Source organism: Callospermophilus lateralis, chromosome 3 (genome assembly GCF_048772815.1).
Source record: "Callospermophilus lateralis isolate mCalLat2 chromosome 3, mCalLat2.hap1, whole genome shotgun sequence".
Classification (NCBI taxonomy): domain Eukaryota; kingdom Metazoa; phylum Chordata; class Mammalia; order Rodentia; family Sciuridae; genus Callospermophilus; species Callospermophilus lateralis.
In genome coordinates, this window is record NC_135307.1 from 64,956,355 (window position 1) to 64,970,606 (window position 14,252).

General features: G+C 35.7%; 1 protein-coding gene across 1 annotated transcript; it reads right to left on the reverse strand.

The window, feature by feature from the left end:
* Positions 1 to 1,615: 1,615 nt before the first annotated feature.
* Ccdc196 (coiled-coil domain containing 196) lies at positions 1,616 to 14,214 on the reverse strand. The gene is made up of 11 exons (XM_076848319.2): positions 14,168 to 14,214; positions 13,913 to 14,065; positions 12,382 to 12,478; positions 11,612 to 11,662; positions 9,442 to 9,519; positions 9,192 to 9,241; positions 8,979 to 9,024; positions 8,386 to 8,445; positions 7,857 to 7,998; positions 2,040 to 2,098; positions 1,616 to 1,735 (listed from the first exon to the last, which is right to left on the reverse strand). The coding sequence occupies exons 1-11, from the start codon at positions 14,212 to 14,214 to the stop codon at positions 1,616 to 1,618; spliced, it is 903 nt and encodes a 300-aa protein (XP_076704434.1).
* Between the last annotated feature and the right edge of the window lie 38 nt (positions 14,215 to 14,252).

Here is a 14,252-nt window from a genome sequence, read left to right on the forward strand (position 1 = left end):
ATTGCCTTTACTTGTTACCAGAAAAGTATAAGAGATTCTGATGATTCTCTTATTATGAAGCATTTTTTGACAAATTAACTTTTCCATATTGAAATGAGATAGGAAATTAATGACAACTTTAAGAGCTGAAGATCTTAGGAGCTATAATGTAACTTAGGCATTTTACACAGGACAGGGCATCAAGCAGGGCACAGTGGCCCATGCCTATAATCTCAGCAATTTAGGATGCTGAAATAGGAGGATGGCAAGTTTGAGGTCAGCCTTGGCAACTTAGAAAGACCCTTTCTCAAAATTAAAAGAACTGGGAATGTAGCTTAGTGATAGAGTACCCCTGGTTCAATCCCAAGTGCCAAAAACAAACAAAAGATACAATAATGGGGAGATGGCAATTAACTTTCTATATTTTTATACAATATCATTTACTGAGTTCCTGTTAAATCCCAGGCACTGTATTGGTTGATTAAAAGGAAAAGATGAACAAGACATAATCCTGTGCCTCAAAGAGCCCACCATTTGGTGAGAGAGATATCTGGGTAAATCAATAATTGCAATATAGTAAATTAATAATTGCAAGTAAGTGCTATAATAGAAATATGAAAGCTTGGAGCAATGATTCTCAAATATGGCTCACCCTAGAATTTCCTGGGAAGGTTTTCTAAAAGACAGATGTTTTTGTAATGATTTAAATGAACTGGGGAGGTATACCCAGTGAAATGCTCTTTTTCAGAGCTCTCAAGGGAATAATAATCCACAGCTAGGATTGAGAATGACTAGGATAGAAGGGCACTAAACTCAGCCCTTAAGAAAAATAGGCAATGATCAATAAAACAAGAAGAGAAGAATCTTTAAGCTTTGTGCATGAAGATAATAAAACTTGTAGTATATCAAAGAAACGAATAGTTCTGTAGAACTCAATATAGGATGTATGAAGGAAGGGGGACAGTGAATGATAAGTCTGGAGAGGTAGGCAGGAGACAGAGCATTTATGGTCTGTGAAGGAATCCACAAGAATCCAATAAGGAAGGTAACATGATCTCATTTTTCTTTTAGTCAGAAAAGATAGCTTCAAAGGTACTGTGAGAGATGGACTAGAGGAATAGGAAGCAGGGAAACCAGTTAAGAGGATATAGTAATCCAGGAAGGAAAGAGGGCCTGAACTGAAACAATGGTACTTGGAAGGAGGAAGATACTTAGCACATAGCAAGCAGGCAGAATCAACAAGGCAACTGGATGTGGCTGGTGAAAGAGTAAAATCAGTCTAAGGAATGTAAGTTTCTTTATTTTGTACCTATTACTCACTTGCCATTAGTGGATCTACCCAGAAGTAAATACCTCAGAAACAGACAACTCCTTTTTGTGAATTTGAACTACATACAATGTGGTTTAAACCTAGAAATTTCAAATCCAAGAATGATAAAAATAATCAGAGACTGTTTACAATCCCTAAATGACTGAATTCCTGACATGCTTAAACTAAGCATCTAACAATTCTACCTAGATTGGTGGGACGGGAAAGGGAAAACAGCACTAAAACAAAGGTTTGAGAGATTTTAATTAACACAAATGGTTGTGCCTAGTCTTTAAATCTGTCCAAAGCAAATGGAGTGAAAGCCTTTTAATCCTTCAGAGCTTCCTTTGGTAGCGACCTCAGAAATAAGAGCCTCCCTCCTGCATCATCAGACTGATTTCCTTTGGCTCCTTGTTGTGCATTGTAGGTCTTTGATCCCAGAATTCTCTAAAATAGGAGAAAAAAAGAGAGAAAGACAGCTAAAACATTGAGGACCCTGGTACTCATTTTGTGAATCTCCTTAAAAAAATAATAAATTAGAATGTATGTTAACAAATGCATTAAAAAGGCTGGGAATGTTGCTCAGTAGTAGAGAGCACTTGTCTAGCTAGCATGCATGAGGTCCTGGGTTCAGTTCCCAACACTACAAAAATAAACCAACAAACAAATAAACAAATGCATTACAAATATTTACCCCTTCTATCACTCCAGTGTCTTAAGTAGGGAATTTTAAAAAGAAAATAATTCTCACCACATTGAGTTCATTTCTGCCAGTAGTTGCTCTTCCCATAGTTGCAGTGCCCTTAGAACCTAGATTTTGAGTTGTAAGGCTATTAACATTCATCACAATATCATATAATTTTATTACTATAGGACTAATAGATATTAGTATTGTTATGAATTTTATAATTATTATTTCATATAATAATTTCACCAAACAATATTTTAGCTTTGGAGCAGTAGACCTCTTGTTTTCTGCCCACAGTGGGCAGCAACAGACAGAGGGATCATTTGAGAATGACTTGCAAGTTAAGCATCTTTGTAAGTCTGCAAAATGTACTCTAATACAATATTTACATGAAGTGGAAAGATAAAACATTTACATATGTACATGTACTTGGATAACCCAGGCAGAGATTCCACAAAAAATGGTCAACTGTGAATAGTAGAGAATGAACAAAAGATAAAAGTAGGGTGGGGGAAGAGAAAGAGGAGGCAAGGAGAATGACAGGCATAGGCTGAGGGGAAGGGAAGCAATAAAAGGGGGAAAGAGGAGAATTATCAGGGGCTGTATATAGGCACCAAGGTGAACTTGCCCTGGATTAGAGTTGCCAGACTAAAATATAAGACACCCAGTTTAATTTGTATTTCAATAAACACCAAAAATGTTTAGTATAAAAAAGCCCCATGCAATATTTGGGACATACCGATACTACAAATTATTATTTATCTAAAATTCAAATTTAACTGGGTATCCTCTTTTCATTTACCAAGTATGATGGTCACTTTGTCCTAGACATCCTGCTGCTCCCCTGAGGGTGTGATGCAAATAAGGTGAATCTATTTTCATCTATTATGATAACCATACATTAATAAAGGTACAGTTTAATGGTTTTGATTTTCAAAATTTATATTTAGGGGAAAAAAAAGGATTTTTATTCTCCCCTTGGACTTCTGTGAGGTTTTGTAGGAAGCAAAAGAATGACCTTAGCTTGGAAATTAGCTGCATAACCTACTAATATTATAAACCTAACTCTGACATTCAAAAGATTAAGGTAGCCTCAAAGCTTTAAAAAACTATACTTGAGAGCAATACTATTTATCAAGGATCGAGATTTGAGCTAGCGATAGTTTTCCATCCCAGCCTTTCAGCAATTTAGCTCAACACTACTATTTTCCCTTCAGCAGCACCTGTCGAAGTGTATTTCAGCCATCAGATAGAGTAACACTAAAGCAAACCAAAGGTTAAAGGCAGAAGGAATGACTTGCTTTTGGAACAGAAGGTTATAGAGTAAATAAGGGCTCAAGGGTGTTCATTTCCCATCTCAACAGTCTTTCATCTGAATTATAAGTGTAGGAGAATATCCACATCCAACCTTCAGGTTCTCCTTGAAGGAGAACCTTCTGTCTCAAAGATCCAAAGAAAATGCTAAGAGTTGGGGGCAGGTGAGAGAAAAGCCAGAATGTCAAAATCAAATATATTATCACAAGTTATATTATTATTGAAGATAAATCTCTTCCTTAAACACCATCAGTGTGATGAGAAATTTAGCTGAATTTAGAGATTGCTTAATGTATGAACTTTAGAGGTGACTTCCAAAGGACACAACTGCTTTCTTGACACCACAAAGGCCAGGAAGGGTCTGTCGTGCACCCTGTGTCAAATTATAATTTTTTTTATTGGCTGGGGAAGCAAATTCCTTCAAAAGTGAGCTGTCTCTGGAAAAGTCAAAAGGAAAGCCTTCACCCTAGATATGAGTAACAGAAAAATATTTTTCTCTTTTAGAAAACTAGATGATGATAGCATACTAACAATAAGATAGCCAATGGTAATGCTACATCCCGGGCCTCAAGGAAATTCCTTAGTAGAGATTGCTTGAAGTGTACACAAGTCAATAATATTTGCCAACCAAATAGATCACTCCACTATAACTCAGCCAACCAGCTCATCAGACAGAGGGAGGAGGGACTATTGGCCAAGAGCAGTGGTGTAAAACCTTTTTCTATTCAGAAATGCCTAGAACAGAAGGGCCTGTACCCTGATTTCTCTGGGAGGTATGACCAAAATTGCACTCCAACCTGTCTCTAATACAGGTTTATGAAATTCAGCTCATTTGAAAGCATAGGGAATGGGACATCATCCAAGAGCACTATCAAGTACTTAAACTTTAAATAGTCCTTGTACAATTGCCCATCCCATGTTTTACTTCAGTATCCTAATTGCCTGATTTACTGTGGTGTGGTGGAGATAAACAAATTAGACAAGAATTGTGGAAGAAGTAAATAGACTTTTTTTTTTTGAATGGAGAGAACTGAAGATCAGAGAGAATAATGATAAGTAAGCGTCGCACAACAGAATACTGAGTTTAATATAGTTTAATCAAGGCTGCGATTATTCATCTTGGTGCCACAGAGCATGACACAAAACATCAATAGTTTGTTTTCCTTTTTTTCATTATATATAAAATGAAAAAAAGGAATATATATAATATATATATATATATATAATGTGTCTCATATCTATATATCTATATATGAGACACATTTTGTCCTAAGAGTAATAGAAAGCCAGGGCCTTCCACAACTTTTCCTGTTTCCTGAATAACCACTATTTGTGGTGACTTGAAGCCTAGATGTGGTTGGTGCCACCTACTGGGAATAATTTTAAATTACAAATACCTCATTCCATTTTGTAACCATGTTTTCTTTACCACAGAAAAATTAACCTTAGGGAATATGATTCCTCATTGGAAGGATGGTACAATAAACAGTTGTTAAGTTTGGATTCAAATCAGTGTTTTAGGGATGGAAGAGGAATGAAAAATCACACATTTTAACGCATAGTCCAGGAACTAAACTTTTCTCTAAGTTTGTTTTTGTTCTAGAATTCCTATTCCATAGAGTAATTTGTAAGGGTTACACAAAAGTGAGGATTTTTCAACCTGGTCTATAAAATGTCATGATTGTTTTAGGAAAGGAAAAAAGAAAAAAAAAATGAAAGCTAAATGACTTGCCCAGGTCTTGTAGCTAGTAGATTTGAGTAAGGCCTACAACTCATGTATGTGACTCTAAATCAGTGCTTTTTCCATTAAATTACAACTTCTCAAAATCTGATGGTGAGATGATTTGAGGTAGCAATTTGGATAAATTTAGGAGGTGTTGGAACACGGCATTAAATACTAAAAATCACAGTGAGAAAATTGTTCCCTTTACATTGCTTTTAACTTGATGGCATGAAGAAGAAAGTTCCAAGTTGGTGATGATTTACTTTAAAATTCTCTATGTCATGCTAATTTTACTTTCTAATAAGGATAAAGTAGATCTCAGCTTTGAACATCTTGCTATAACATTAACATTTGGGGCTGGCTGCAGTGGTACCCACCTATAATCCTAGCAGGAGACTGAGGCAGAAGGATCACTACTTTAAGGCCAGTGTCAGCAACTTAGCAAGGTAACTTAGTGAGACCTTGTCCCATAATAAAAAATAAAAAGTGCTAGGGATGTAGCTTGGTTAAATGCCCAGGTTAAATCCACTCCCAGGACCCACCCACTCCCCCAATTTTTTTTTTCCTTAAGTGTACCTTCTATTATGGAAAACTATATTAGTTTTTCATTTAAAATAGTAATATACATTTAAGTTTCAAGGAATGCATTCATGAAAAAAAAATAAATCAGTGTAAATAGCAAAAATCGTGGAAAACACCATCACTAACTACTTCCCTATTATAGCACTGTTTATATTAAAGTCTTAATAAGGTTACTTTAACAATTCTTCCATGATGAAAAATAATTTTTTTTTTGAATCAGGAATGAATCCAGGGGCACTTAGCCTCTGAGTCACATCCCCAGCACATACCTTCCCCTTTTTTCAAAATTTTGAGACAGGGTCTTGCTAAGTTGCTGGGGCCAGCTTTGAACTTATGATCCTCCTGCCTCAGCCTCCCAAGGAGGCTTATGCCATCACGCTCAGCCTAATATTTCTTTTTAATAATCAAACACTAGAGGCTATAATTATAAATCAACATAACTAAAATCGAGAACTCTGTTAGATTTCAGATCCACTAGGGCTCTAATAAACCCAAAGATTTTATGTGTATTAGAAAATAAAACAGGAATGTAATCAGTGCTCGGTGAATGTAGAATCAGTAAAACACAGGACCAGTGGGTCATTCAGGCTGGGGCTACATTAGTTTGTAGTAACCTAGCAGTATAGTACCCATCTCTTAATTTTCCAGGAGTATAGGAGAAGAAAGAGGAAATATGTTGATCTGTAGGCAATTCTAGTTCAAATTGATTCTATGTTCTGTGGGCAAGGGGGAAATAAAACCCCTCTGAGACAATTAAGTTGAATGGAATTCTTCACTACTTAACTAATCTGGGCTTGACTTGAATCTGGAAAGACATTTGAATCCTTGGCTCTGTGAATCACTCGAGATGACCTTTGACTAATTTTCAATGAGGTATACAGGGGGCTGTCTGTCTTCCTCATAACTCTCCTCTTTTTTTTTTTTTTTTTGTATCTTAATAACTATATATTGCTTCTGGTTACATTCCAGGTTCTTTCTTTCCAGCTTTCAGCTGTCAAGTTCTTCTTAAGACATAAGTTGAAAGAAAAATATTTGTGGAACATTACCTGGAGTATAGGTAGTCCATCTATTCAGTTTTCTAGATTTTCTAAATTTTGACCAATGTATCAAGATAGAATGCTACGTGCCTGTACCAAATCATCTTAAGTTGATCTATCCTTTTTAAAAATTTCAGATTAATAATTTTTTTATTATATTATGCTGAGGAACAGATGATAAACAACCTAGGAATTTTAGATTTTTTAAATCATTTAAAAATATCATTGAGGATATTGATATTATTAGATATATAGGGTCCTGTCTTCATTACAATGATAAGATTTCTCACAGGTCTGAGTATCAGGAAAAGCTATGCTTCTCCTGAGCAATTGGTTTGCTGTTATTTTGTGGAAGCTACAAGTTCATTTTTTGTTTTGTTTTGCTAGGGAATTTGGAATCAAATTTATAGCCTACCACTACCAACTACATAGTACTTCCATCATGATTTTCATTTATTTACCTAGTTTCAACTAATTTTCTCTGCCTTTGATTTATTCATCTAATCTAATTTATGTGTTGTGTGTGACTTTTATAAGCCTTTTGAGCCTTTTATGGAATAAAACTGAGAAGAAATTAGAGACCTACATACTTACACAGATAGAAAATTGTCATTCCTTGGTTATGATTTCCCATTGTGTGTCCTTTTTAAGACTGCAGTTTTAAGTTCATATATACTTGAAAATGTATGAATTCTTTCCCTGGACCTCTTTCTTTTATTCTATTTTTTATGGAAAACTATATGATTTCCTGTAACAATGCCATAAATTCCTTAGAGAAAAATCATTGAAACTCCCAGAGGAACTTCTGGATAATTGAAACTCAACAACAGTTGTCAGATGTCTATCTCCTTGGCCTTCTGCTCTGAAATAAGAGAGTCTATTTCCTTTACATTTATGAAATCAAACCATTCTGATTTCTAGGTAAGGGGAAAAGATAGAAAACTAATATTTTATTGCATGCTATGTTATCAGCATATATTAAGAACATGACATATTACTTAATCTGTACAAAGAAAACAGTTTCCTCCAGAGAGAATATTTACCTTGGTACAAGAGCTTCTGAATAATACTAATAATGATGATATTGAAATAATTTATTATTATACCACTAATATTTAACTTACCATGTAAACAATGTTTTTCATTTTATAAGTAATGGGATCTCGATGTCAACAACAACAACAAAAATCCTCCAAACGTGTAACTATATGATACTTTACCTACCTTGGAACCCTGGAAGATTTAAAAATGTTTGCTTTGGTGCAAAATTCTGTTGTAAGTACAGTGATAATTTCAATTCATTGGCCTTTTGGTAGTTCTTCAAGGCTTCAATTCTCAGCTCAATCACTTTACCATGGAAGTCATTCTGAAAGAGGACATTTTTTCAAAACTACTCATACAATATTGATTTCTCTAAATCTAAGGTTATCTGAATATTCTTCACCCAGAAATTAAAAAATAATATCCTCATGCTCAGTCTTTTAAAGTTGGGCAGATAGTACTTGTACTCCTCCCCCCCCCATTTTAAATAGAGCAAAATCAAGAATTTACGATGAAATACTATTTATTACAAGTTATTCAAGGAGAAGACAGAGATAGGTTACTTCAGCCATCTTTCCAGGATACATTCCTTTAGCAGGACAATTGGTAACCCAGGATGAAGGAATGGGTCTTTAATAATATAAAGCTGTAAACCCCTTATATTGTATAAATGAAATTGCATCCCATGTCCAGACATTGAAGACCTTGGTACCTGAAGAATGTTGGCTTGTTCCTGATACTTGACCCATTCCATTTTCCTCTGTTGCTTTTCCTGGTGGAAGAAAGAGCCTCTGGGTGACAAAGTAAATTGAGATCAAAAATCAGTTTCCTCAATATGCTGTAACAACCTTATAGCAAAATTATGGTGTCATAGATTCACTATTCATTTGGTTTCAACTACATAGTCCTCTTACTTGGCCTTCCCTGTATAATCCACTCTGTAAAATCTAAAAGATAAATGAATAGGCCATTTTTTGTGAACGAGTCAGATACGGGATGATGATATATAAATATAATACTCTAAATGCATTCTCTAAGACAAACTAATAAGTGTTCAGACATCAAATAGCTATTCTGGAGTTGTCATTGTTGGTATAGCTTTTCTCACTTTGTCCTGGATGATATGATTTCCCAGAAATTTGTCATGTCACTCCAACTCAAATATAATATCCACAAGAAGTGGATTGTTTATAAAAATTTGCATTGGTTCAGGAGTACACCATAGCTTAGGCAGATAACTGCTACATTAAAGATACCTAATTTATCAGCTCCAAAAACTACTACCATTCACAAGGATTGTACTACCTTCCTTATCTCCTTTACTTTCTCTGCAAATGATGTCTCCAGTTCACTCTTTTTTTAAGAGAGAGAGAGAGAAGAGAGAGAATTTTTTAATATTTATTTTTCAGTTTTCAGTGGACACAACATCTTTATTTTATTTTTATATGGTGCTGAGGATCAAACCCAGTGCCCCGTGCATGGCAGGCGAGCGCGTTACCGCTTGAGCCACATCCCAGCCCCTCCATTTCACTCTTGATCTTCCTAGGTGATGAGGGGAATTTGGGAGCCTGGGATGAAAGAAGAGAACTAAAGAAATAGGAGTTCCCAGGAAAAAGTGCAATATCTTGTAGTCCATAAGATCTACTATACCCTAAAAGCCCAGATCCTACCTATCTGCCTACCCAAACCAGACCTGATTAGTAACAGGTTATTTCCAGCTATGTGGCACCAACAATCTTATAATTCTAAGTACATGCCATCCACTTGCCTTTCCATCATGTAAGTCTGCCCTGGTTTTTATCTGTGGTGTCTTTTGTTGATCACGGAGTTCTTCTGTCTCTAATGTCTGTGGAGAGACATTGTGGCAGAGCTTCAAATTAGTAGGAATTAATGAGGGAAGTGGAAAACCAATATGAATCAAGGCTTTTGGTTCCTGCCAGTCCGCAATTTCTCAGGGCCCAACTTGGAACCTGCACTACCTACCAGAGGTGATTCATAAGGTAATGAGTCTTTCCCTTTGGTCCCTGAGTGTAATATATATATATATATAATTTTATATATATGTGTATATATATGTATATATACATATATATTTATACATGTATATATTATATATAAATTTTTACATATGTGTGTATGTATCATATATGTATATATGTAATATAAATTTATATATTTCATATAATATATTTTATATAATATCATTTATATCATAAATTCTACACACATATACACACCCACACACATACACGCACACAGTTTTGGTACTGGGGATTGAACCCAGGAGCACTTTTCCACTGAGCCACATCTCCAGCTCTTTTTATTTTTTATTTTGAGACAGGGTCTTACTAAATTGCTAAGGCTGGCCTAGAACTTGCAGTCCTCCTGCCTCAGCCTCCGGAGATGCTGGAATCACAGGCATGTGCCACCACACCCAGCCTGAGTATACCTTATAATTAAAAAGATACTAAATTCAACCCTTATTATGTGCCAACAGCTACTAGAACCTACTTACTACATTACTGTCACTAGTACATTACAATCATTCTTACTTAATCCACACAGGTACTGATTTTATTTTCATTTTCATGATGAGAAAATTGAGACTTGGAGAGGTTAAATAATTTATTTAGGGTCACACAGCTAGGAAAGTTCAAAGCTGCTATTTGAAACATATTTATGTTCAAGCCTGTGTTCTTAGCCACTAGGCATGCTGCTTGTCTCCATTTCTCCCAATCTATAGAAAGAGAAAGTTGATCACAAACTAAGGTATATAGACACACGCTATAAAAAGTACTTTGGTAGCTCAAGAGAAACTGGATTTCCATGGAATAATTGTGCTGGCACATTATCTATCACAAAGACTCAAGAACTTAGAAACTAGAACTTCTCATAATTTATAGAAGTGATTTGTAACTGCTGCTGAGAAGTAGGAGCAGATCTTACTTCAAGATTCAGGGCTTAGAGTTATCCTGATTATTTGTGGAAAGACGAGATGAAAAAAAGCAGTCAGCTCACACCACACACCTGTTTATGTCACAAGACTATCCACTCTTCCAGTTACAGTGCTAATCTGTGAAATAACACTCTGGTTCCAAGGGCTAGTTCACAAATGTATTTCCCCTCCTGGTTTTCCAGGAAAAGGTCCTAATATTATTATCTTAAATAATGCATGATTATTGCAAAATCACATGGGCATTAGAATTAGGTATTCCTTTGTTCATTAATTCAACTTATATTTATTGATTCTCTACTATTGTTCCAAGCATTGTGATATGTGTTAGGGATTTGGAAAAAGCAATCAAGATACTGAAGGAGGTTTTATCCCAGAATGGGGCAAAGGGACAAGAAAGGAATAATAATAATAATAATAATACAATGAAAAGTAATAAGTTAATATTATGAAAAGGGCTACTGAAGACATGAACAGGAGGGTGCTCTTCTTTAGATGAAATAAACATGGAAGGCTTTTCTAAAGAGGTAATATTTAAATTGAGATCTGAAGAATGAGGATAAGCCAATCATAATAGCATTACAGACAGGGGGTAAAGCATGAACAAAGGCCAGAGATAGGAAAAGACTGTCACAAGGAGAAACCACAAGTCACCTGTAGGGTGATTGCATAGAAAGTATGGGGAAGACTTCTATGAAAGGAGACCAGAGAGGTAGACATGAGCTAGATTATGCCACAATAAGCAGGCTATAAAGGATTTTCATAAGAAGAGTGATATGCTTTGACTGTTTTGAAAAGATCGCTTTAGCTGCTATACCAAAAAAAAAAAAAAAAAAAAAAAACCAAACAAACAACAGAGGGGGTGTTGAAATAATGCAAGGGTGGAAGCAGAGCATACAAAAATGAAAATGGGGCCAGGGGAATTGGGGATTCTTTGCATTATGAACTGTAGGACAATACTTTCAAAAGATCCTTAGAGGCACACCTTGTTCCATAGCAACTCCATTTCCTTCCGAAGCATCTTGTTTTTCCTTTCCTGTTGGAGGGGGGGAACCAAACAAACAGAGACATGTGTTTGTCTAGTCATTAAATTGAGGTTTGAAGAAATTACTAAGCTAATGGTGGAAAAGGGGTCAGGGACTTAGTAAACCACAGAGAAGGCAGTAAATGAACCTAGCCCCAAATCCTGAAATATGAGAGGTAAGTTTGATGATGGTGATGATGACAATGGTTAAAAAATGTTATTATTTCAAGTAATAACTTTAATTATGATATTATGAGCTGGTATTAATAGAAATAAGTTCCTAATACTTAAGATGTTCTCATCATAAGACAATTTATCTGGGGCTTAGACCACTAATTTCTAATATTTAAAATCCTTTTACATTGTTGATTTAATTTTAAAAGATTTTTTCTAAGACTCTCAGAGCAAATTATTTCTTTTCTTTTACTTTAATACGTATATTCTGTTCTTTAGATATATGAATGGTTAATGCGCTTATATCCATTAATGCATACATGAAAAGCTATTGAAAAGTCAAAGAAATAGAATTTTGCTAGCTAGTCTTTGTCCTTCCCAATAAACCATCTGACTCTCTTTGAATCACCTTGGACTTTCTAGATCAAAGAGATCAGAGTATTGAAGCATCAGATGCTGGAGATGAGCACTGTGTGTTTACTTCCACATCTGACAACAGCAGTGGAACTGAGCCCTGTTTAGAAAGCTGTTCCCCAGAGTACCCACCAGCCTCTTACCAGGTTCTGTTTCATCTCCTCTGCTTCTTTAATGAGGTCCATGACGGAGGATTCATCACATCCTTTCCCTGCCATGATCTGCCTCATGATCTGCAAACTAGAAGGACAATAGACATCATAAAACATGCAGACCCTCCTAAAAGATAATATTAGTATTCTGCAACCAGCCAGAAAGTACTCTACCACAGAAGTAATAAGGGGGCTGGAATCTTATGGGTTTCAGAAGTCCTTTGGGACATGGAAAGTCTCTGTAACTGGGACTATTCTATCCCTAATTTACATTTGCCATAGCTGTGTGCTCAGTAATGAGTTCTGTGCTCTTCAGTGCTCAAAATTTTGGTCTTCAATAGCCAGCAAGATTATTTTCTGTCACCTCAGAAAAATGTTTTGGTGTATATTTCGGGGAGGAAGAAGCAGTTCTTCCCCTGTAAAGGAGGAGGTTTAAAAACCTGATGTCTTCAGGATAAAATTCCAGAGTTATTCCTTATCCCTTTTCTGTCTACCTCCTCCTACTCCTTGACTTTCCAAATAAAGACATTTGACTTTGTTGGGAATCCCTATATCCTTGGTGGCCCCCCAAAGAATGCAAGCCATTAAGAAATTCCTAACAAAATCTGAATCAATATTAAGTCTCCACACTGTGAGAGAAGATGTTTTTTGAAGGCATTGATTATATTTCTGTTCTTTGCCTTTCTTCCTCCTCAGGTCTAAGCCTTTGTTTCTGTTGCCCTGAGAGAAGTCTGGTGTTGTAAGTAACTGGTAGAAGCAGCTGGTGCTTGACCACAATTTTTTTTGTCTATTTTTTTTTTTTTTTTTAGTTGTAGATGGACACAATACCTTTATTTTGTTTATTTTTTTATATTATTTTGTGGTGCTAAGGATCGAACTCAGTGCCTCACACATGTTAGGTGAGCACTCTATCACAGAGCCACAACCCCACCCTTTTATCTGTTATTTGTTTTCCAAAAGTCCAGGTTCCACAAGAGGCTTATGATAAGGGTATATGAAGATAGATCAACTGACATGAGATTTTCTGAGGCCAGAAAGGAAACAGAGTTTGTGGGTCCTAGGAATAGTGAATGTTGTAGCAAAAAATTATGGCTTCCTCATATGTTTGCAGAGGCAGAATCCTAATCCGAAGGGCTCTTAGGCTCAGAAAAGATCACTACTCCACTGCTTGAATAGAAAAAGCAGAATATTTTTTTCTTAAAATGATTTTATAAACATGAACAAGGAAGCTATGAGTCTAAACATGATAGACTGAAGCTGTTGAAGTCTGTTACCTGTTCCTTGAGTAGGCATTTTATAGAGGAAGAGTAACAACTGTAGCCTCATGAGATGAGAGTTGATTTATTTTTTTTAAATTTTACCAAAAAATTAAGGATTCATCTTCACCCCTTTATGATTACATATTCTTTACATTTTACTAGACCTGTTTGTCCAAATTTGAAAACAAAAACAAAGCAATGTAAATACTTATTGCTAATGTTATGGAGATTAAATTCTCCAACCTGAGTAGGGAGCCCCTTACCTTTTTTGTTTTTCCTCCAAGTTAGACATTAACTTCTGGAATAAGAGGTTGTTCTTATTTTCTAGAGGTTTTAACATATCTAAAAGTTCCTGCTTCCTCAGCTTTAAGTCCTCATTCAATTCCTTCAAGTAGTTGTCATCTATTTTAGAACTTCTGTGGGAAGAGACATCAAATAATATTTGTCTTTAGCCTGGGTTAATCAGACTCTCCTTTCCCTCCTGGGTAGTTGTCTTTTGGCTTTTTCCAAACACTCACCGTTTTGAGGACAAGTAAGAACCTGAGGAATTTGCACCACTTGTCATCTTGAAGGGAAACTTCTACTTTAATAATAAAGAGGCCT

What these genes read in the sequence shown, in the direction of transcription:
- Ccdc196 (XM_076848319.2), bottom strand. Translation starts at nt 14,214, where the DNA reads ATGACAAGTGGTGCAAATTCCTCAGGTTCTTACTTGTCCTCAAAACG. An exon ending in AGGAGATGAAACAGAACCTG is followed by an intron (nt 11,663 to 12,381) that starts GTAAGAGGCTGG and finishes CCCCTCCAACAG; the next exon opens with GAAAGGAAAAACAAGATGCT. An exon ending in CAGACTTACATGATGGAAAG is followed by an intron (nt 9,242 to 9,441) that starts GCAAGTGGATGG and finishes CTTTCATCCCAG; the next exon opens with GCTCCCAAATTCCCCTCATC.